This window comes from Vicia villosa, linkage group LG1, assembly GCF_029867415.1.
Source record: "Vicia villosa cultivar HV-30 ecotype Madison, WI linkage group LG1, Vvil1.0, whole genome shotgun sequence".
NCBI classification, from domain to species: Eukaryota; Viridiplantae; Streptophyta; class Magnoliopsida; order Fabales; family Fabaceae; genus Vicia; species Vicia villosa.
Window position 1 is genome coordinate 246,634,909 of NC_081180.1, and position 22,807 is coordinate 246,657,715.

The following is a 22,807-nucleotide window of genomic DNA, read 5'->3' on the forward strand; positions in this document are numbered from 1 at the left end:
TGTAGTGATTCTTGAACTTGTAATGAACACACTGACCTACTTTTTATCTCATAAAAATCTAAGATCTCTCTTTTTTTCAATATGCAATCTTGAATGAAGAGAACTCAATAAGAATGATAACCAAAGATATGGGATCAATATGCCTTTAGTCAAAAGTCAATCTCATGGTTGATTTTGACCAAAAGACAAAGTCTTTGTAAATAGCTTTCACAGGTTTCCTCTCACTAATATGCATCAATAACCAATAATATGCATCAATAACCAAAAAGTGCTTATGAATCTTTTCCTTTTCAAACCAACACCATAAGAATCTCAATTTCACAAGACTTGTCATAGGCTACCATCTTTGTCCAGGTGGATTCACCAAGTATTGCACCATAACATATAATTCAAGAAGTACACTAAATAATCATGTCCAACTTCATAGGGAAGATTCTCTTGATTATCAGATGAATATGGAAATAAACCATGATCAAATTGATGTCTTCAATCCATCCCCACTGATTTAATGAACCAATATTATTTTTGATGAATGCATGATGTGTAAATGGCCTAAAATGCAAGTGAAGTTAAAAAACAATAAGCCAGTTAGTAGAAAAATGGATGGGCAAATTTTGGGGTGCAACACTTATGGATCAAAATTTCTCAATAAAAGTCGCACACTTGTGGTGTTTGTGACAACACCCTTGATTCTTTGTGATGGGCATTTGATCTCTCTGATCGTACCTTATACTCATTATCACCTTTCACAATCACAAAGGAAAGAGATGATTTAGTGACTGAAAATTCCCTTCTTCTTTAGTGAACGATTGTTATACATCTTGATTTTACATAAAGGAAAATTGAATTTAACATAACTGAGCGGCATAACCGCTGCTTGTTGGTCATTGAGTTTGTGGCAGTTATTCTTGTTTAATTCAGTCAAGATCAAGTACTTGTTCTTGTTTAATTCAGTCAAGATCAAGTACTTGTTCTTGTCTGGCCAAGACGACTTGCTTTACTCGTAAGAGGTTAGATGGCCATGTATTTTAATTGTCTGATAAAAAAAGCCACGTTGATCTCCATGGCCTTAGTTTCATCTTCTTTTTGGTCCTACTGTGAGGCGTTGTAGATCCTCTTCACTCTAGAATGATCTGCGCTGATTGTTGTAGGCTCTTCATGCACGTTGTGGTACATAAGCTTAAGGTGAACTAGGGAAGCCACTGCATCCATAGTTACCGTGGAGGGCCTTCTATGATACAACTGTAAATGCTTATGCAAGGAACAAATTTAGACCATAAATTTTATTTCTTCGACTCCATCTCCTCAAAGAGATTCGAGTACATAATAGCATATGAACGTCTACCCTTGATCAATATCCTAGATACATCGAAGTTGGAGATCACAACTATTATGAGCAGAGGAAATATCTCGTTAGGAATTCCCCCGACCTTCTCATTATCTCAAACTTTAAGGATAGATCTCCCCGGGCGCTTGGTAGAGGTACCCCATTCCTTCTTACTTGATGGTCATCAACTCAATGATATTTCTCTTTACCGTATTCTTGGATAAATTACTTACTCTTGAGACACCTCATATAATGGAAGAAATGTAGTAGTGTTTCCCCCTGCCTCTTTGCCTTTGTTCTCGACCATTGCTTCAACAACTTTCTTAGGGGATTGCTTCCTCTTAAGGGATTCCTCTTGCCTCAATTTGCCATCTTTGGGTACTCGAACAACCACCCTTCTTAATTGGCCCCCCCTCAATTTTATCCTTAAGTTGAATGCAATCATTGGTGTTGTTGTCGTGACTATTTTAGAAACAACAATATTTAAACCTGTCAGATAATGTAGATTCCCTGACTAGATATGGACTCTTTATCTCGGTCCCCTTAAATTCAGTGTTGGCGCACTTCTTTAAAATTCTCTCCCTTGAAATGTTCAAGGGAGTGTACCCGTCGAACCTTAGGCAGGGTATACATTCACTCTCTTCCTTGGACCACCCATAATCTTTATCTAATGGACGACTCGTCAAACCTTGAGTTGCTTTCGCTCTCTTCCTTAGACCACCCATAATCTTTATCTAATGGCCGACCTGACCCTACATTCTTTAGCACTTTTCTTTTGTATTTGATGTAGGATTGTACTTTCCTTACCAAATCTTTTAGATTGAGAATTTATTAAAAGACTCTTAAAGTAATTAAATAAACTAAAAATTAATTAAACCAAAAAAAAGAATAATTTTAATATAAAAAATCAAAATGTTGTATAAAATAAAATTCCAAAAGTAATAAAATAAACTTAAAATTTAATTAAACAAAAAATAATAATAACGTAATTCTTAAAATTAATTAAACCAAAAAAAGTAATTTTAATTTAAAAATGAAAACATTCTAATAAATGTATTCTGAATTCTAAAACAGAAAACAAGAAGAAAAACATGAGTCAAGTAAAAGTAAATGAGAAAAACAAAAAAATTTTAAGCTAAATATTCTGTAAAAAAAATAAAAAATAAAAAAAGTTTCTGCTAAAAACTGTGCTGAGTTGAATTGAAGAAGAAGAGCATTTTCAATTTTCAGAAGAAGAAGATGAAGGAAGAAGAATCAACGGTGAAGATGGAGTGGTTATCTTCCATTGATTCAACCACTCTCTCACATTCTGAACTCCACGCGCTTTCTCTCTCTTCACTCTCTTCCTTCGACCTAAAATCCACGCGCGAAGTCATCACTCCCAAAATCGATCCCTCCACCTTCAACCACAGTGCCGGTTCCCACCGTCAAACCTACTCCCGACCTCGCCGTCTATGTCGCGTCGCGCCGCCGCTTGTTCCTACTCCCGCTCTCCCCGCCGACCACCGCATCATCGTCGATTACCTCAAGCAGTTTATCAGAGACGATCCGAAGTTCGACACGGTGGAGCTTCTTCCGCCGACAATTCCTTCGCCGCCGGTTTTGTTTGGCGGTGAAGTGTTTAATGGTGAAGTGAGGAAGAGGAAGAGAGGGAGGAAACCGAAAGTGAAGATGCATTTGAATGAGAGAGGGATGGGGATTGTGAATAAGAATGGCGTTGCGATTGATCTTGCTGCGTTGTTTAATGTGGAGCATCCGTTTGCGGCGGAGCTGGCGAGACGGACGGAGGGGATGAATAGTGAGGAAGAGCTGTTAGGGTTTTTGAGTGATTTGGTTGGGCAATGGGGGAGCAGGAGGAGGAAGAGGAGGATCGTTGATGCTGCCGATTTCGGAGACGTGTTGCCTCTTGATTGGAAGCTTCTTCTTAGTTTGAAGAGAAAAGATGGTCGTGCTTGGATCTATTGCCGCAGATATATAAGGTTTAATGCACTATTTTGTTTTCTTCAACCTTAGGATAGGATAATACATTTATATCATTCGCATTTGCATTTCTGAGTAATATGATTTGTTAGTTGAATTGATGAAGTTTATACCGAAATAAAAGACAAATGGACAACAAGTTGTGGTGTTACCCCTTTTTGGATGGCCGTTTGCAAAACATTAATATGTAAGGAGCGAGGACTCTTCCTCCGGAGTAACCCATGTTTGGATAAATAGCTTAATAAATTAAGCACTTATAGCATAATCAATCATCACATGACTGCTTATGTATAAATTATTTCTATAACATAAGATAAAATGAAGTCAAGATGTTTTTATATAAATTATGAACTGTTTTTATGAGCTATTCTGAAGACTTTATAGAAATAAGTTGAAAACAACTTATGAACATGTCATAAGCGGTTTCCTTAGGGTGTGTTTGGAGGGGAAGGGAGGGGAGGACTTTGAAAAAAAGGAAGGATTGAGTGGAAAGAATTGAAAGATTTTGGGAGGGTTTTGGAGGGATTGATTTTATTCATAACACCAAAACCCCCTTAATTTGGGAGTATTCAAAATTTGTATTGAAAGAGGGTTTTGGAGGACTTACATAAATTTTTCAAATTTATTTTATATTGTCATAATATTACGTAAATTAAAATATAGTAATGATTAACACTCTTTTATCACTCTATACAATATCATTCTTTCAAAAAATGTCAAATATTTTCCTATATTTTTTTAAAAATTCGTTTTCGGATGCCTTTCCCTCCCCTCCCCTCCAAACTCCCAAACAAATCCTTAAGCTCTTTCAAACAATCTCACGGCTGCTTCTGCTTATGGAGTAGTCAATAGGCAAGGTCGAATAAAGTCGATCAAAACACGCCCTTAATACGTCTTCTTGTGTTTGTTTGTTTTAGTTTCCCTTTTGGAGCTTATTTGTTCTCTTGTTTGATATTCTCCAGCCCTAGTGGACAGCAGTTTGTGTCTTGCAAAGAAGTTTCTTCCTATTTGCAGTCTCGCTTTGGCCCCTCTGATTTACAGTTACAAATCAGTAACAAGAGTGAAAACATACTTCAGGAACAGAGAGTTACTACTGATAATGTAAGTAACCCTGCTGGTGCTGATCTTTTGTGATATTATTCTGGAGGTTAATGGGTTGTGTTGCAGTCTGCAGGTGTTCCTCGCGAAGAGCAGGATCAACGGCAGATTGTTGCCACTAACTCTGATGTGTCTGGTATGTCAGTCTCTAATGAACGATTGAAAGAAGTGTCCTTGTTGGAGACAGAGAACCTTGCAGATGTGCAAATACATGATCTGTTTGAATGTCACAAGTGCAGCATGACCTTTGATGAGAAGGATGCGTATTTGCAGCACCTGTTGTCTATTCATCAAAGGACAACGAAACGGTATCGAGTTGGTGCATCTGTTTCAGATGGAGTTATAATTAAAGATGGGAAATTTGAGTGCCAGTTCTGTCATAAAGTGTTTTTGGAAAAGCGTCGCTACAATAGTCATGTTGGGATACATGTTAGGAATTATGTGAGGAGAGCTGAAAATTTACCAAGTCAGCCCAATGTCATGAGCACAGACAAGTCTCCAGTCACGGATGAGATGCCCTCTAGAATCTCTAAGATGGATGCCCTCGTCGAGATTGCTCAAAACTCTATTATGGAGGATTCTGTCATTGAACCAGATTGTTCTTCTAAACTAAATACAGTCCCTGTTTCAGAAATTGTGGTTGGTGACTTAGATGGAAACATAAAAGTCGAGTCTCCGATCAATGAACAACAAATGGATGAGAGCTTGATTGGTACAAATGTAGTTCACTGTTCAAATCAGCAAGGTAGTCCTCGTTTACCCATGGATGGAATAGTAGAGAAAACTGACTACAATAACCAAGTTGTTGATGCAAAGATGTATAGTTTTCAAGATAACATGGGCTTGTTATCTGTAAATAAGAATAATGTTGATGCACCTGATACTTCTAAAGGAAAAGGTGATGTTCCGCTGACTGTTGAGGGGTTTGATCATTCTGGGATTAATCTGCAAGGAGTTTCTCAAAGCCTGCTGTTTCCTTCATCTGGCAATCACATGAAACCCGAGAAGAGTGAAAATTCTGGTTGCACCAATACCCAAGGGGATCTTAAACTTGATGAAGACAATACTACTAAGAGTGACTTGAAAATTGGTTTAGATAGCTGCAAGGATGCACCTGGTGTTGCTAATGTTCAAGTGACAGCAATTCCAACTTCTAAAGAAAATGTGGTCCAATCTAGGGTTTCTAACACCTCTATATCCCCAGAACAATCTTTGTATTCTTTTTCTGCTTTCAGCTCAGACAAGGTACAATGCATAACTTATCCTTGCCAGGGTTTCGTATATGTTGCAAAATAGAACGAATGTTCCTACATGTATGTATTATACCAGGGTCCTCTTAGAAAGTGGTTAATTCGAAGCCCAATAAGCATGTCCTGTGGTCTACTGTGCTTACCTCCGAATATGTTTCTAATGTATTCAGATTTTATTTTATATTGGTTTGTTGCTGTAAATTTTCATTATTTACAAAGCCTTTATTGAACCAGCGATTAAAGCTCTTCCTCTTGGTAGTTCTGATCTTACTCTGAAAAACTATTCTTGTTATTGCTCATTGACAGGGGTTCCAGGAATTGAGGTTAGAAGATATAGGTTCTCTCGAGTATGATTTTGCAAGTGTTCAAGGCTCTCTTGACGTGTCAGCTGAATTAGCAAATCACCTAGTGGTGCAAGGGACATGTGCATCCTCAGCTCAGTCTGCGTCACAAGAAGTTATGTTAAATGTGGATGACAATAATCTACTCACAACCGCATGTGTATGGTGCGGAATAGAGTTTAACCATGACGCTGTTAATTCTGAAATACAATCGGATTCTGTTGGATTCATGTGTCCAGTTTGCAAGGCAAAAATATCTGGTCAAATCAATATGTTGGATAGCGGTTCACCAAATGCTGGCCATCTTTAGACTGGTAATTATTCATTTTTTAATACATAGATGAATTGATAAAAATGGTTTCTGTTATCTTGTCTGCTAACTATTATCTTGTCTTCCTATCATATCATTTGTGTTCTCAAATTTAATATTTTACTTTCCTTTAAACTTCGGCAGCTGAAAATCAGTAGCAGAAGTTGATGTAGAAGAGAAAATCCAGCTTATGGGGTTTGATAGAGTGCTCAATTATGGTGTCTGCATAGATTTATCGTAGCGTGGTTTCAACTAATTTCTCCTCCACTCGCTGTATGTTGTATTATTATTATTATCACCCACCATCCTGTTTATTCGCAAGAGAACCAATATTATCATGTTGTATTGTTTTTTGCAGTCTGTATCAGTGTTGTAATTGTGTTAGAGGTCTTTCAGTTGAACTCCAATACACAACTTAGTAGTGTTTAGTGAGAGTGTATTCCATAGCTCCATGCTTACATCAAGTGAAAAAATGAACTAGGCAAAGAATAGTTTAAATAGCACATTTTTATTCATTGCCAAATAAAAAATGCCTATTAATAACATGATCTTTATAGAAGTGCTTACTTACTAATTATGTAATGTAAAGGTTTAGAGTATCTTGTAATTAAGACTAGGCCTCTGTTCGGTCCGGTCCGGGTATCAGGATTTCCGGTTTGGGGACTGATCCAGTAACCGGGTAATTCGGAACCGGACCATAACAATGTTGGTTCATTTTTTTTTATCCATGGTTCATTTTTTTTTTATCCAGAACCGGTCCGGTCCATTTCGGTCCGGGTAATCGGTCCATCTAGATGTTTGATTTTTTTTTTCTATTGATACATACTAATCTATAATATAAGAAAAGTAATGGTTGTGGAAAAGTCCAAAATACCCTTATTTAATTTTTTGCCACCACATTAAAATTGTGGTTTTTTGGTCTTTGTACCGTAAAGTTCTTAATTTTATTATTAAAATAATGCAACTCTTATATTTTATTAAACTTATCTAATATCTCTCTATTCTCTATTTTTTTTTAACTTTCATCACTTTCTCACTTCTTTCTTCCAAAAAAAAAAAACTATCAATCTATATCTATAATATAAGAAAATTAATGGGTGTGGAAAAGTCTAAAATACTCTTATTTGATTTTTTGCCACCACATTAAAATTGTGGTTTTTTGGTCTTTGTACCATAAAGTTCTTAATCTATAATATAAGAAAAGTAATGGTTGTGGAAAAGTCCAAAATACCCTTATTTAATTTTTTGCCACCACATCAAAATTGTGGTTTTTTGGTCTTTGTACCGTAAAGTTCTTAATTTTATTATTAAAATAATGCAACTCTTATACTTTATTAAACTTATCGAATCTCTCTCTATTCTCTATTTTTTTTTTAACTTTCATCACTTTCTCACTTCTTTCTTCCAAAAAAAAAACTATCAATCTATATCTATAATATAAGAAAATTAATGATTGTGGAAAAGTCTAAAATACTCTTATTTGATTTTTTGCCACCACATTAAAATTGTGGTTTTTTGGTCTTTGTACCATAAAGTTCTTAATTTTATTATTAAAATAATATAACTCTTATATTTTATCAAACTTATCAAATCTCTCTCTATACTATATTTTTTCTCTTTCATCACTTTCTCACTTCTTTCTTCCAAAAAAAATCTATCAATCTATAATATAAGAAAATTAATGGTTGTGGAAAAGTTCAAAATACCCTTATTTGATTTTTTGCCACCACATTAAAATTGTGGTTTTTTGGTCTTTGTACCATAAAGTTCTTAATTTTATTATTAAAATAATACAACTCTTATATTTTTGGTCTTTGTACCTAGACAAAAATAATATTTGTATATGGAAAAAAACTATTATTTACGAAAAGTGGTATTTATGATCCAAATATTTTTATTCCAAAATGATATACGGGAAAATAATCTACTATTGATCTAAATATTTTTATATACGAAATTTACTATTGATTCAAATATATTTGTAAATAATACCTAAACAAAAATGAGGTCTGTATACGGGTAAAAGAATCTATTATTGATCTAAATATTTTTATATACGAGAAATGGTATTTATGATCAAATATTTTTGATCCAAAAATGGTATACGGTAAAAAAATCTATTATTCAACAACCTCCAATGATGGTGTCTATCAAAGAATTTATATCAATCCATATTAGCAGAAGAGTAAAGTTCTAGATGAAATGCTAAAACGATTATATGAACTTGAAGCTTTAAGGTTGTGAAAGAGAGGAAATGTTATAGCAAAAAAGTAAATAGCTCGAGACAAAAAAGACACTCAAAAGTTAACTTAGTTCACCTAAAGTGAATTAGTCTAGTCCTCATAATTACAAGATTTACCATGGTACTTGAGACAACTTGCTCAAATGCTGCACCTTCAAAGATTCTTATTCACGAAGAATTACACAACCTATATTCTCTTATATTTAACTGGATTACATTGAGTATTCTCTTAGCCTTACTTAGCTTAAATATTGATTATAATATCCCATGCCCTTTTACAATTGAAAAGAGTTGAGTAGGTTGCGCAAATGTTTTATTTTGCTGGGATCATATCATCATTCATAGTGTGTGTGATAATTGATAAACACGCTTAAGGAGCAAGGTGCCATAAATGAGATTGATCCAGTCCGGGTATCAGGATTTCCGGTTTGGGGACTGATCCAGTAACCGGGTAATTCGGAACCGGACCATAACAATGTTGGTTCATTTTTTTTTATCCATGGTTCATTTTTTTTTATCCAGAACCGGTCCGGTCCATTTCGGTCCGGGTAATCGGTCCATCTAGATGTTTGATTTTTTTTTCTATTGATACATACTAATTTGATACATAAGTTGAAACATAAACACAATTTTTTCTAAACAAATTTTAACAAAATGATAAAAATTTTAAAATATAAGTTATTGATACCTAAGATGCTTCATTTGAATTATGTACCACTATACCAACTATGAGTTAAAACAGAAGTTTTAAAACTTAGGTTTTATAAGTAGTACCAAAACAATGTCATCAAAATTGTAACATTACATATGATGCCTCAGAACAAAGTCATCATTGGCAACTAAAATCCTATTGTCAAGTTTCAACAAAGACATTACATTTACATCCAATGAACTTATGGGGATTAGAGACATTATCAAATTACAACACCAACTCAAAACATAAGTTATAAGTATAAACATAAGATATAAAACGTATGTTTTCAAAATATCATTACATATAAATGATGTCTCGGAACAAACTCATCATTGGCATTGAGAATAAAATCCATCAACTTGCATTTGTCGAAGCAGCGACACTTGAATCTTCACCAAAATGATATGTCAAAAGTTCATTTCGTGGTACCTCAAGCTACAAGTCAAAAACACGTAGTAAGATAACATATTAGTCGATATACAGAATAAATTTAAATACAGAAGTAAAATTTACTTACAACAGAAGCAGTGTAGCCATTCTCAATCCCATACTTCTCCTTCACCAATCACCCCACAAAATACCAATTCAACTGTCTTAGTTCTCATTGATGCACGTTTCAGATCAATAACTCTTTTGCCAGCACTAAAAGTTGCTTCTGAAGCAACTGTAGTAACTAGAACAGTTAGGACATCCTTTGCCAATTTACTAAGAACAGGATACTTGGCTCCATTCCCCATCCACCATGTTAAAACATCAAATTTGTCATTAGGGGGATGGAGACCTATTTGTATATGTTAAAAGATTAGATTTAATTGTTAAATCTAATCTGTTATGTTACCAATCTAATCTGATCTTTTAACATGAGAATGGGTGTTCTCTTCATGATCACACCAGCTTAAAAAAAACTAGAAAAGATAATTAGTTTTTTAATGAAAAGATAAATAAAGAAGATGAGAGAAGTACTTTAGTTTTTAAACAATAGCAGTTGTATTAACTTGCTTATATATAAAAATAATAATTATGTTTATTATAACAAATTTGACAACTCTGTAGCTATGATGAATTCATTTCTCATTTTAATTTTATACTTAATTTTTATATAATCTTTTTATAAAAAAAATAATTGTTTATCATAACTAATTTTATAATAATTAGCTTTTAAATTTTTTTCCTATATGATGAATTCATATTTTTATAAAAAGAATATTAATATGATGAATTTATTCTTTATTTCTATTTGACATTCTTCAATCTATGTAATGTTAACATATGTTAAAAATAATTTAAACATTTAAAAACATTTGAATAAAGTACATTATTATTTTCATTAAATCTAATAAAAAACCACATGTGCACTAAAGTTGGAAAAATATATCAATATGAAAAACTTAGCATTTAATATATTCAGTGTGTTCAAATTTATGATTCTTTATTTCTCAACGATACGTGTTTCGCCATTGTTGATTTGTTATTATGTTTTTTTTTTAAAAAGAAAAAGAACATACCAAATTTAAAAGCATCTGGTTCTTGATTACTTAAGGTGAGAATAATGAATAAAAGCATATATACCATATATCTCTTCAACACAAATGAGATGCTCCAAACCAATAACATGTATTATTCTTATATTATTATATATAAACCCCTTCTCACATGAATTAAGCTTTTAAGTTTCAATTAACGATCCATAATGGCTACCTTTCAAGATCTCCAATTGAAGGTTTGGATTCCGCATTTGACATCATTTTAATAGTCAAAAAAAAAAATTCTAACTTTTTTTTTACCGGTTCACAATTTTCAACTCATCAAAAGAAATGTATGAACGCGCTCGAATGCCAGCTTAGTTGGTAGCTGTGTGCAGTGTGCAGGAATGTTAAGATTTTTTTCATATTTGAGCTGATCACAGCTAAAATCCAATGAACCATTTGATTTGAAAGCTTCTCTGTCTATATATATTCTTCATGCACATGCTGGTTGCATATATACTTAGCCTCACCAAACAATGAATGATAAATCAAAAGCCAAACAAAGCAAAAACAGTGTTGCTTCATCTACAAGTTACCATAACTTCTTTAGTTCAAAGCATACCATGGAAAAAAAACTTGTCTGCAGCGGTTGCAAACGAGAGTGTATTGTACCAACAAAAACAACTACATACCGATGCTACATCTGCAGCGGCGTTAACAAATTGGTTTCAGGTTATAAGCAATCAAGAGAAAACAGTTCAGGAGCGAAATCAGTCAACCAGAAGCAACTAGACCGTGCTAGCCGAATTGTACCAAGAGAAAACAGTTTAGGAGCCAAATTAGTCAACCTGAAGAAACTAGACCGTGCGAGCAGTATTGGATCAGGTTATTCATCGTCTTCGTTTTCCTCAACTATAATCGGTAACAAACGCGCGGTTCTCTGTGGAGTTTCTTATAGCAGAAGAAGTCGATATAGGCTCGAGGGAACCATTAATGATGTTGTTAACATGAAATCTCTACTGGTTGATACTTTTGCATTCCCGACTCAATCCATACATGTCCTCACAGGTATCTGCTATACGAACTTTTATCATGATAAGATTCTAATTACGTGCATGACCTCAAATTTTGAAAATTATGAATCATACCAACAAATTTTGTGGTAACGGTGAGAGGTACGAGATTGATGTTATTGTGAAACTTGTGAATTGCAGAAGAGCAAAAGGATCCAAATTTCACTCCGACGAGGAAGAATATAATGGAATCCTTAAAATGGCTGGTGAAAGACTGCGAATCAGGAGACTCGTTGGTGTTCTACTTCTCCGGACACGGTATGCAACAACCGGCGCATGATAATGATGAAATTGATGGACTTGATGAAACTATTTGCCCTGTTGATTTTATTAGATCAGGAATGATCACTGATAATGAAATCAACTCTACTATTGTTGGACCACTCAAGGATGGTGTTAAACTTCATGCTTTTATCGATGCTTGTCATAGCGGAACTACGCTCGATCTCATGCATGTTTATAAAAAACATATGTAAGTACATATTTTCTTCCCTTTGATTTTTTGTTTATCATCTAAACCGTTGAATAGATATCAGACGACTTTAGCCCCACGGAGTTAGTCTGTTGAGGAAGACTCGTGACCTAAGAGTGTTCTACTCTCAAGATCTCTCAGATTCGAATCTCGCTGGTGTTAACAATTTTTGTGTTAGATCAGTCCATACAGAGCTTTCAATTGGAGCTTCGCTAGTAGACACTGGGATCGGTTCCCCGGATTAGTCGATCGTAGGGCCAGATATTGAAAGCGAACTAATGATTGAATGAATATATGTTTGCAGTGGAAATTGGAAATGGATGGATAACAATCCCAATAACACAGAATCTGTTACTAAATCTACAAAAGGCGGAATGGCCATTTGCATCAGTGCTTGTGAAGATTATCAGATAGCTGCCGATACTGCGGTAAGAATTTTGATCTGTTTTTGCAATGCACAATATACATATTTGTTGTTCGTTTCTTTTCTTGAGTTTTGACGAATCTGCGCAGGCTTTTGGAGGAAAACAGATGAACGGTGTTATGACCTATCTTTTAACAAAAATAATCAGAGACCATTCTGGAATTACATATGCCGGTTTGCTAGAAAAACTGCACGAAGAAATTCCAAATATTCGGCAAAACAAACATTTTAACAGGCTCTTGAAACGTATTTTTCGAAGTAAAATTGATCAGGTAGGCTTCCATAGTCTTTTACATGGTATTTCTTTTAAGGAAACAGGATACATTCATTCATGAAGTGTTTGGAACATTGCATTGCAGGACCCTCTTTTATCATCATCGGCGATATTTGACGTTAATACGAGAATATCACTTTGAGCAATTACGCCGGAATAAAACAAAGCCCTGAATTGACATATGGCCATTTGTTCAACGAGATGCACTCGCAACTCATTAGGCTAAAGCGCGGATGTTTGAAGTTCGAACGAAAAGCCAAAAGCTTATTAGGGAAACTTGGAATGGAAGCACTATATATCAGTCCCTATATTACATTATTTATACAAAGTTCTTTTCAATATAATTTATTTATAACACAATGTATAATTTTACAACATGCCATAAATAACATGAAGTTGTTTCGAAATGCATTTTCACTACAAGTAACCTTTCAATCGTAAATAAACCGATTCAAACACTTTTTGTGATTCCAGAAATCATGTATATATTTAAGTTCCAACTAAAACTAAAAGAATAGAAACAATCATGTAAATACGAATTGAACAAGAATGAATAAGTAAATAAATAGTTCAATGACATACTCTTCTTGTTTCTTGCGTCATATGAAATTCAGACGGCGTTGCCAGAGGAAAACTTGGAGTGCAAGCAAGCGGTGGCATCGAGATAGTCCACGACTTCTTTCATAGGATGTTTCACTAATCACATTTGTTTTGGCATGAAAATCTAAAATAAAATCTAATCCAATCAAATCAGTGATAAAGGTGAGCGAGAAGTTGAAAAAGAAGAAATGAAGAATACAATACGATTACAATCACATCTACACATCATAACCTTTTTTAGACCAGATTCCTCTCTATCTCATATCCTACCATATAATTAGGAATCAAAATTTGCCATGATATTCAATTTCAAGTTGCGTACGAAGAATATAGTCTTCCTTTTCTTTAACTGAATAGAGAATAAAGGTTGCAGCATCTAGTTCCTCATGATAAGTGATCATAATTCAAAGACTTACCTAAATCTTATATTAAACGCAACCGAAAGATTCTCCTTCCTTCACTGTCTTTGGCTGCCAAACAGGCGCGGTTTAAGAATGATTTTGCTTCAGCATAGTTTCACATTCACTATATCAAGGTCACATTCAGGTCCTTGGAAAAACTAGAATGAAAAACATGATGTGGAATAGCGTTTATCAGCAAAACCAAGATAATGATATTGCTATGTACACTAGCACAAAACAAGAGTTGCTTAATGTGGAACTGCAGTCTATTATATCCGCTAATCACGGATTAAAGGATGGTGATGAAGGAAAAGTCAAAGAAAAAACATTGATTAACAATTCACCTGGGAGCCTTTCAGGAAATGGAAATGGATCAGTTTACATTAGTCTCTACAACTACAATTACAGCATACAATATCCTGCTACTACGTATGGAACACCGGTTCGTCCCTATTATCCTTCATTGAGGCCTCCTTCTGTATTTAGTAACAAGAGGGCTGTGTTATTTGGAATCGGTTATGCTAACACAGCGGCTCCGAGGAAGCTTAGAGGTTCTGCGAACAATGCTAAGTGCATGAAACAATTTCTGATTGACAAGTTGGGATTTCCGAGCAGTTCCGTTTACATGTTCACAGGTACTTTCTGTTCAAATTATATGATATTATAGTACTAATGCATATTTGTATATATTTAACATCTTTTATAACTAACATGCAGATGATTCAGAGGAGAAAAACACAATCCCGACAAAAAGTAACATGCGAATGGCGATGAAGTGGTTGGTCGAGGGCTGCAAACCAGGGGACTCGTTGGTGTTTTACTTCTGTGGACACGGATCAAGGGTTAGAGATCGTAATAGAGATGAGGCTGACGGGTACGATGAAGCGATATGTCCAGTTGATTATGAGCATGAAGGGATGATACTCGACGACGAAATAAATGCTACAATTGTTAAGCCTCTACCTCATGGTGCCAAACTTCACGCCCTTGTCGATGCATCCTTTAGCGGGACAATTCTTGACTTACCGTTTGCGTGCAAGACGAACTGGTTAGTCGGTTAGTTACAAAATATTGATATCTAATATATAAGATTTAATGACTCAATAGACTTTGTTGGGTTGAAGCAGGTTTGGTTCTTATGGATGGAAAGATCAAAGAAACCGGAGATCTCGCTACAAAGGCACAAGAGGAGGGCTAGCAGTTTGTATTTCAGCCTGCGACGACGATGGAAATGCAGCAAGCAAATCGGTTAGTAATAAACTAGTAATGCATTATGCATCTTTATTTTTCCTATTCTAATGGTTGATGTATCAATTAGGCCTTGACTTACAGTTTCCTCCAAGTCATGCAAGACGTACCGAAATTGACATACGGCCGCTTGCTCAACGCGATGCTCTTTACAATCCATTGGGCTAAAGCCGGAAAGTATGAGCTAAAAGGCCAAGATCTTGCCAGGAACACTTGGCAACAACAGTATACTCATGTAATGGACCAGTTACATTCAAGGCCAAAGCTTTCATCAATTATTTACCTGAAGTTGATTCTAAATGTGTTATTCTTTTTTGCAGGAGCCGCAACTTTCGTCTTCCGAGAAGTTCGATGTTTCTACCAAGTTATTTCAAATATGACACATAAATAACAGTCCTGATGAAGAAAATGGGTGTAGGAATAAGGGAAGTACTTTTCTGTAGTGACTCATTTGTTCTGTCCAACCACTGGCTGTTCCTAAACATGATGTAAATAAAGACATTCCTGATAATAACTATTCTCTTTTATTTACATTGTTGAATTTTGGTTCTATTATTGTTTGTTCTTTTCTGAGGTAGATCAAATATTTTGCTGAGAAGCAAGGTAGATGAATTAATGAATGCATGATATAAATGTTGTAGAATTCAGGTGAAATACTCGAACAATGTAGGTTGCTCAATATATCAAGTGAAATCATGTCTTGCGTTCTTGGTTGCTCTCACGCTCAAGGGCTACGAGACATATTGTTTACATATTTCTTTCATGTAACATAGAAAGCCAACTATTGTTATTTTTAACTAATAAGCTTCAACACTGAACAGTAAAATGAAAAATTTACCCTCCAATGTCATTCATAAAAATATATAAAAAAAGAAGCAATCAATTAGTGAAGAATATGCGATAGAAGCATTTTCTGAATTTTTGTCCAAAAGAAAGAAGTACATTCTGAAAATTTGGTTAGAAACCGTTGGTTTTGATATATTCCTTGTCCACCAAGAAAGACAAATCGAATGTGATTCAGTATGTTCATATTATCAAATCAAAAAAAGGTTCCAACACACTTGATTTAAGGGTCACACATCTTCAACTCAATCTCATCATCAACACATTTCTCAGTTTCCTAAACAAAGCATTCCCGGAAAGATGGCAACCAGAAGAGGAAGATGCATTCAGTGTGGAAGAGATATACAACTAGAAGTGCATCGCTATGCCAATTTCATGGCCATGATGTGTTCTGCTTGCAACTCTCAAATTTTCTCCCAGCAACCTAATTACCCTTTTGTTAATAACAACAGCAACTTTCTTCCTCCTCCGGCCGCCTATGGGAGACGTCCGTCTTGGCGACGAATACTGATGGGCCCACAAGCTCCAATGACACCACCTTCTCCATATGGTAACAAGAGGGCTGTCTTATTTGGTATTAACTATGGTAAAGATTCTCTCAATGATGTTCACAGCATGAAGTACTTTCTAACTGAAAAGTTAGGTTTTCCTACTGATTGCATTCGCATGCTCACAGGTACTACTACGCACTAGCTAGCCGATTAACTTTTTGTTGGAATTATAAAATATTGGAATTATAAATTTTTATTTAGGAGTCAATACATGTACCTAGGAGTCTATGCCTAGAAAATTACATACATGTATCTAGGAACTAGCAACATCCTTGAAAATCTTATCTTGTATTTACTCTCTAGTGTGTATATAATCAAATTACTTGACTGCATTAGGAACTCAAGCATTTTACCAAATATTCAATTCTCTACATGGTATCAAGAGCTCTTGATCTTGAGAGACTTGCTTCCGCATAAACCCTAGCCGTCTTCATTTCGGTAAATCCTAAGTCACCTCCATCGTGACAATTTTTCCGCCTTCATTGCAGCCTTGTTACCCTTCATTGCAATTTTTTTTCTGCCTTCATTGCAGCCTTGTTACCCTTCATTGCAGCCTTGTTACACTGTCTGAAACACCTCACTCAAACCCCTCTTTATTTCTTTCATCTGTCAACCCTTCATTGCTGTCTTGTAGGCCTCTCTTGAGAAATATTTCATCTTCTTGTTATTTTTATTTTTAGCTTGCTTCTAATGGCTAAAAAAAATTATGCTGATTACTCTTTATCATTCACCGAGGATGAGGTGAATCATTTAAAGGTTATACTTGACTCTGTCAGTAAGCCTTTTGGTAGTTGTTCTCGACCGACGACCGGCTTGAGCGTATGCTCTCAATCCTTTAGTGTTTGCGATAAAATCCCTAAGAATGCTTGGATTTTGGACTCTGGTGCCACCGACCATATGACATTCAATCCCAGTTGGATTTCATCTTACACCTCCTCTGAGAAGAACCGTTATGTTACGGTTGCTAATGGTTCTTATGCTCGTATTGATGGCTCTGGGAGTGTTAACTTGCAACCTTCACTTCAATTACAGGATGTGCTACATGTTCCCACACTCTCTCACAACCTAATATCTGTTCGTAAACTCACCCGTGATCAGAACTGTAAAGTAATATTTTTCACTTCTTATTGTGTTTTTCAGGATCTTACCACGGGGAAGACAATTGGAGTTGCTAAGGAAAAGGGAGGGTTGTACTACCTATCTAATGAACCAAATTGTTCGAAGGTGTTGGCTTCCTACTTGCAGACTGAGTCTTCGGTGTCCTCTTCTCATTCCGCCACACAAATTTGGCTTCAGCACAAACGTCTTGGTCATCCACCATTCTCTTTAGTTAAGTCTATGTTTCCTTCTTTATTTTTACATCATTCAGTTGAGTCTTTTAAATGTGATGTTTGTGAGTTAGCTAAACATCATCGTGTCTCTTTTACTCCTAGTTCCAATAGAAGTGTTGAACCTTTTGATCTCATACATTCTGATGTATGGGGACCAACACCTATTTCTAATATTTCGGGTGCTAAATGGTTTGTATCATTTATTGATGATTGTACTCGAGCAACTTGGATTTTCTTGATGAAGGATAAATCAGAAACACCGGAATTGTTTATTAGTTTTTTAAATATGGTACAAACACAATTTGGCAAGGGGATTAAAAGAATCCGCTCTGACAATGGCAAAGAGTATGCCAATCACATCCTTTCAAATTTTACCAGTCAACGGAGAATAGTTCATGAATTTACATGTGTCGACACCCCACAACAAAATGGTGTTGCAGAAAGAAAGAATCGTCATTTACTTGAAGTTGCTCGAGCCATTCTCTTCCAAATGGCAGTTCCCAATTCATATTGGGGAGAAGCCGTTTTGACAGCTGCTTACTTGATTAATCGAGTTCCATCTCGCATGTTAGGTAATGTCAGTCCTGTTCAGTTTATGACTTCACGGTTTCCTTCTGTTTCTATTTTGCAGAGTCTCGAGTCTCAAGTATTTGGTTGTGTTGCCTTTGTCCATATCCATAAACAACACCGAAGTAAGTTGGACCCTCGTGCAGCCAGATGCATCTTTGTTGGCTATCCCCCAAACAAGAGAGGATACAAATGCTATCATCCTCCTAGTCGTAAGTACTTTGTCTCTAAAGATGTCACGTTTCATGAGAATTTAGCTTACTTCTCTCGTCCTCAGCTTCAGGGGGAGAGCATTCAGAATGTAGAATCTGATTCCGAATTTTTAGTCCTACCAGAGTTGCCCATGACTCCTCTCATAAGTCCTATTACCGGTCCTACAATTGAGTCTCCCGAGTCGGCTGTGAATCCTGTGTCAAGTCCTATTACTGATCCTCCTATTATTGATCCTGCTTCTCCAAATACAGAATCTGAGTCGCCTGCTTCTATTTTTGTCCCTCCTTTGTCGTCTATTTTGCAGGAACCATCATCTTCCATACCAACAAAAACTAAGGCTGGTGAGCCAACCTTGGTGTATCAAAGAAGAAGTAAGCCCGACCTGCTCCAAACACAACTCCAATTGCCAGAACCGGAGGTAAGTGTTGAAACTCATAATCCTATTAGTGATTCCCATAGCTCTGACACTTGCGACACTAATACAGATGATTTGCCTATTGCTTTAAGGAAAGGGAAAAGGTCATGTGCCAAATACCCTATATCTCAATTTGTCTCCAAGAGGCATTGAAAGATAAAAATTGGGTCCAAGCCATGGATGAGGAAATGAAAGCTCTTGAAAAAAATGGAACTTGGGAGATTGTTGATAGACGGGAAGGCAAGAAACCCGTTGGTTGCAGGTGGATCCATACAGTCAAACACAAATCAGATGGTACTCTTGATCGTTACAAAGCCAGACTAGTAGCAAAAGGATACACACAAACATATGGCATAGATTATGAGGAAACCTTTGCTCCAGTTGCGAAAATGAACACTGTTCGAATCTTATTATCTCTTGCTGCTCACTATGGATGGGAATTACAACAATTTGATGTCAAAAATGCATTCTTGCATGGAAACTTAGAAGAAGAGGTGTACATGGAAATCCTGCCGGGATTTGGCCCTTCATGTGGATCCAACAAGGTGTGTCGATTGAGGAAAGCCTTATATGGGCTAAAACAATCTCCTAGAGCATGGTTTGGAAGATTCACAAAAGCAATGGTGTACTTAGGCTACAAGCAGAGTCAAGGAGATCACACTCTTTTCTTTAAGCACTCACATGAAGGAAAACTGACTATCCTTCTTGTTTATGTTGATGATATTATTATTACAGGAGATGATCAGGCAGAGAAACAATTGCTAAAGGAAAAACTATCGGCAGAATTCGAGATGAAGGACCTTGGACAACTCAAGTATTTTTTGGGAATTGAGGTTGCTTACTCAAACCAAGGCATTTTCATATCTCAAAGGAAGTATATACTCGATCTCTTGCAGGAAACTGGGAAACTAGGATGCAAACCTTCAAGTGTTCCCATAGAGCAAAACCACAAGTTGAGCCTTGAAGAAGAAACTGCCAAAGTTGACAGAGTCCAATATCAGAGGTTGGTAGGGAAGTTGATTTACCTGGCACACACTAGGCCTGACTTGGCTTATGCAGTCAGTGTAGTGAGTCAATTTATGCATGACCCGAGAATGTGACACTTACAATCTGTTGATCGCATCTTGCAATACCTCAAGGCTACTCCAGGAAGAGGACTATTGTTCAAAAGAGGTGGAAGTTTAACTATAGAAGCCTACACCGATGCTGACTATGCAGGATCAATTAGTGATAGAAGATCCACTTCGGGTTTTTGCACCCTCTTGTGTGGGAACCTTGTCACATGGAGAAGTAAGAAACAAAATGTAGTGGCTCGATCAAGCGCTGAGGCAGAATTTCGAGCTTTGGCTCAAGGAATTTGTGAGTTACTTTGGATGAGGATCATTCTAAATGATCTGAAAATACAATGTGAAGGGCCTATGAAGTTGTTCTGTGACAACAAGTCAACAATCAGTATTGCTCATAATCCTGTTCAGCATGACAGGACCAAACACATTGAGATTGACCGCCATTTCATCAAGGAAAAACTAGACAGTGGTTTAATAGCTACATCCTACATTCCTTCTAGGCATCAACTAGCAGATGTGTTAACAAAAGGCTTGCCACCTGATCGTTTCAATCAATTGACTTGCAAGCTGGGAATGATTGATATCCATTCACCAGCTTGAGGGGGAGTGTGGAATTATAAAATATTGGAATTATAAATTTTTATTTAGGAGTCAATACATGTACCTAGGAGTCTATGCCTAGAAAATTACATACATGTATCTAGGAACTAGCAACATCCTTGAAAATCTTATCTTGTATTTACTTTCTAGTGTGTATATAATCAAATTACTTGAGTGCATTAGGAACTCAAGCATTTTACCAAATATTCAATTCTCTACACTTCTCATTCTATCATATTTCTATCTATAATTTTATATAATAACACTAAAAAATGACCTGCAGATGAACCAGGGGAGAGAAACCCGACGAGAATTCCAACAAAATATAACATGCGAATGGCAATGAAGTGGTTGGTTGAAGGCTGCCAAGCAGGGGACTCATTGGTGCTTCACTACTCGCGACATGGATCAAGGCAAGTGGACCATATTATAGATGAAACTATATGCCCTGTTGATTATGAGCGCGAAGGGAAGATTCATGATGACGAAATCAATGCTACAATTGTTAGTCCTCTACCTTATGGTGCCAAACTTCATGCTGTCACTGATACATGCTTTAGTGGCACAGTTCTTGATTTACCATTCATGTGCAGGATGAACAGGTTAGTTAAGAATCAAAACTACATAAATGGACCATAATGAACCTAGATGTGATTTTTTTTCTTCTTTGGAGTAAATAAAACAGTAAAGGTTATTGTCAATGGAAAGATCATAGAAGCCACAGAGCTGGTTACAAAGGCACAAGAGGTGGGCTAGCAGTTTTCATTTCCGCTTATGATGATGATGATGGAAGTGCAGCAGACACATCGGTTAGTACTTAGTACTAATATAGTAATGCTGCATCTTTTTTCTATGCTACCGATTTATGTGAATTCGAGAATATAAACTTCCATCGGTTGGTTTATTTTAGGCCTCTAGTGACATGGAAAGTGCTGGTACATTGACTTATAGTTTCATACAAGCCATGCAAGAAGCCATGCAACTTGAACGCAAACTGACTTACGGTCAACTTCTCAATGCCATGCGTTCTTCAATTCGTGGCGCTAGAGAAGACATGTTTGGCCCGAATGAGCAACAGCATGTCATGGACGATCGGCAGCAGTGTGGTCGTGTATGTATTACATCGATCAGTTCTCATACAAAACATATTGACATGATCAATACTATAATAATAATAATAATAACAATAACCTATAAGAAACTGATTTGAAATGATTTTTGTTTGCAGGATCCACAACTGTCATCTTCTGAGAAATTCAATATTTATTCAGAGATTATTGCAATATGATGTGACACATAACTCGGTGCAGGATCCACAGTGCCCAAATACCAGTACAAGTTGTTTGAACATACATTCATTTGTCAATATACTAATAATAACTCTCATTTTATTTTAGGTATATTACCTTAAATAGATAAATAAATAAATAAAAGGCTTGACTATAGTTTGATTCTATATTTTAAAATAATTAATAAAGTTTGTATATGCATTTTAAAATTAAACTTTTGATTATTGATTTTAGTTTCTTCTAAGGTTTGGTCTCTCATTCTATTTTAAGGTTAATTTTTGTCGATTGTACTTAGGGTTAAATATGTCTAAGGTCTTAAAAAAATTTCATTATATGATTTTTTTTTTGAAGAAAGATGGGTCTAAGCCTAAAACAAAAGAAAATATACCATGATTAAATGAAAAACAACAAACCTGCAACAAGATCATCCTCTAGAAGATGTTTCCAATGACGAGGATACTCGAAAAAGAAACTATAAGTTCAGATTGTGCCTAAGAGGGGAGGTGAACATTGATTTGTAAAAGAGATTTTATACAATACCATGAGCAATAAATATACATACAAACAAACCCTAGCAAATGAAGCTTACAAAGAGAAGAATGGAGACAAAAAACAAATCTTTTGCAGTGTCAATTACGAGCAAATAAGCTTCGACTCTGGATCATCTGATTACAACCTTTAAATGTTGTTTTCTAAGCTCTAACATCAAAAGAATGAAGGTGATGAAGTTA

The 22,807-nt window shown here is 35.8% G+C and overlaps 3 protein-coding genes across 3 annotated transcripts; all 3 read left to right on the plus strand.

The window, feature by feature from the left end:
• Positions 1-2,462: 2,462 nt before the first annotated feature.
• On the plus strand, positions 2,463-6,806 carry LOC131645086 (uncharacterized). The gene is made up of 5 exons (XM_058915746.1): positions 2,463-3,306; positions 4,270-4,408; positions 4,475-5,650; positions 5,962-6,310; positions 6,451-6,806. Exons 1-4 carry the CDS (start codon positions 2,567-2,569, stop codon positions 6,304-6,306), a joined length of 2,400 nt encoding a protein of 799 aa, XP_058771729.1. The 5' UTR covers positions 2,463-2,566; the 3' UTR covers positions 6,307-6,310; positions 6,451-6,806.
• A 4,108-nt stretch (positions 6,807-10,914) lies between these two features.
• On the plus strand, positions 10,915-13,374 carry LOC131645087 (metacaspase-1-like). The gene is made up of 5 exons (XM_058915747.1): positions 10,915-11,776; positions 11,923-12,253; positions 12,558-12,681; positions 12,767-12,949; positions 13,037-13,374. The coding sequence occupies exons 1-5, from the start codon at positions 11,245-11,247 to the stop codon at positions 13,091-13,093; spliced, it is 1,227 nt and encodes a 408-aa protein (XP_058771730.1). The 5' UTR covers positions 10,915-11,244; the 3' UTR covers positions 13,094-13,374.
• A 495-nt stretch (positions 13,375-13,869) lies between these two features.
• On the plus strand, positions 13,870-22,254 carry LOC131598554 (uncharacterized). The gene is made up of 10 exons (XM_058871142.1): positions 13,870-14,587; positions 14,670-15,000; positions 15,080-15,200; positions 15,271-15,435; positions 15,521-15,553; positions 16,272-16,719; positions 21,071-21,389; positions 21,473-21,596; positions 21,698-21,898; positions 22,016-22,254. Exons 1-10 carry the CDS (start codon positions 14,116-14,118, stop codon positions 22,073-22,075), a joined length of 2,274 nt encoding a protein of 757 aa, XP_058727125.1. The 5' UTR covers positions 13,870-14,115; the 3' UTR covers positions 22,076-22,254.
• The last annotated feature ends 553 nt before the right edge of the window (positions 22,255-22,807 follow it).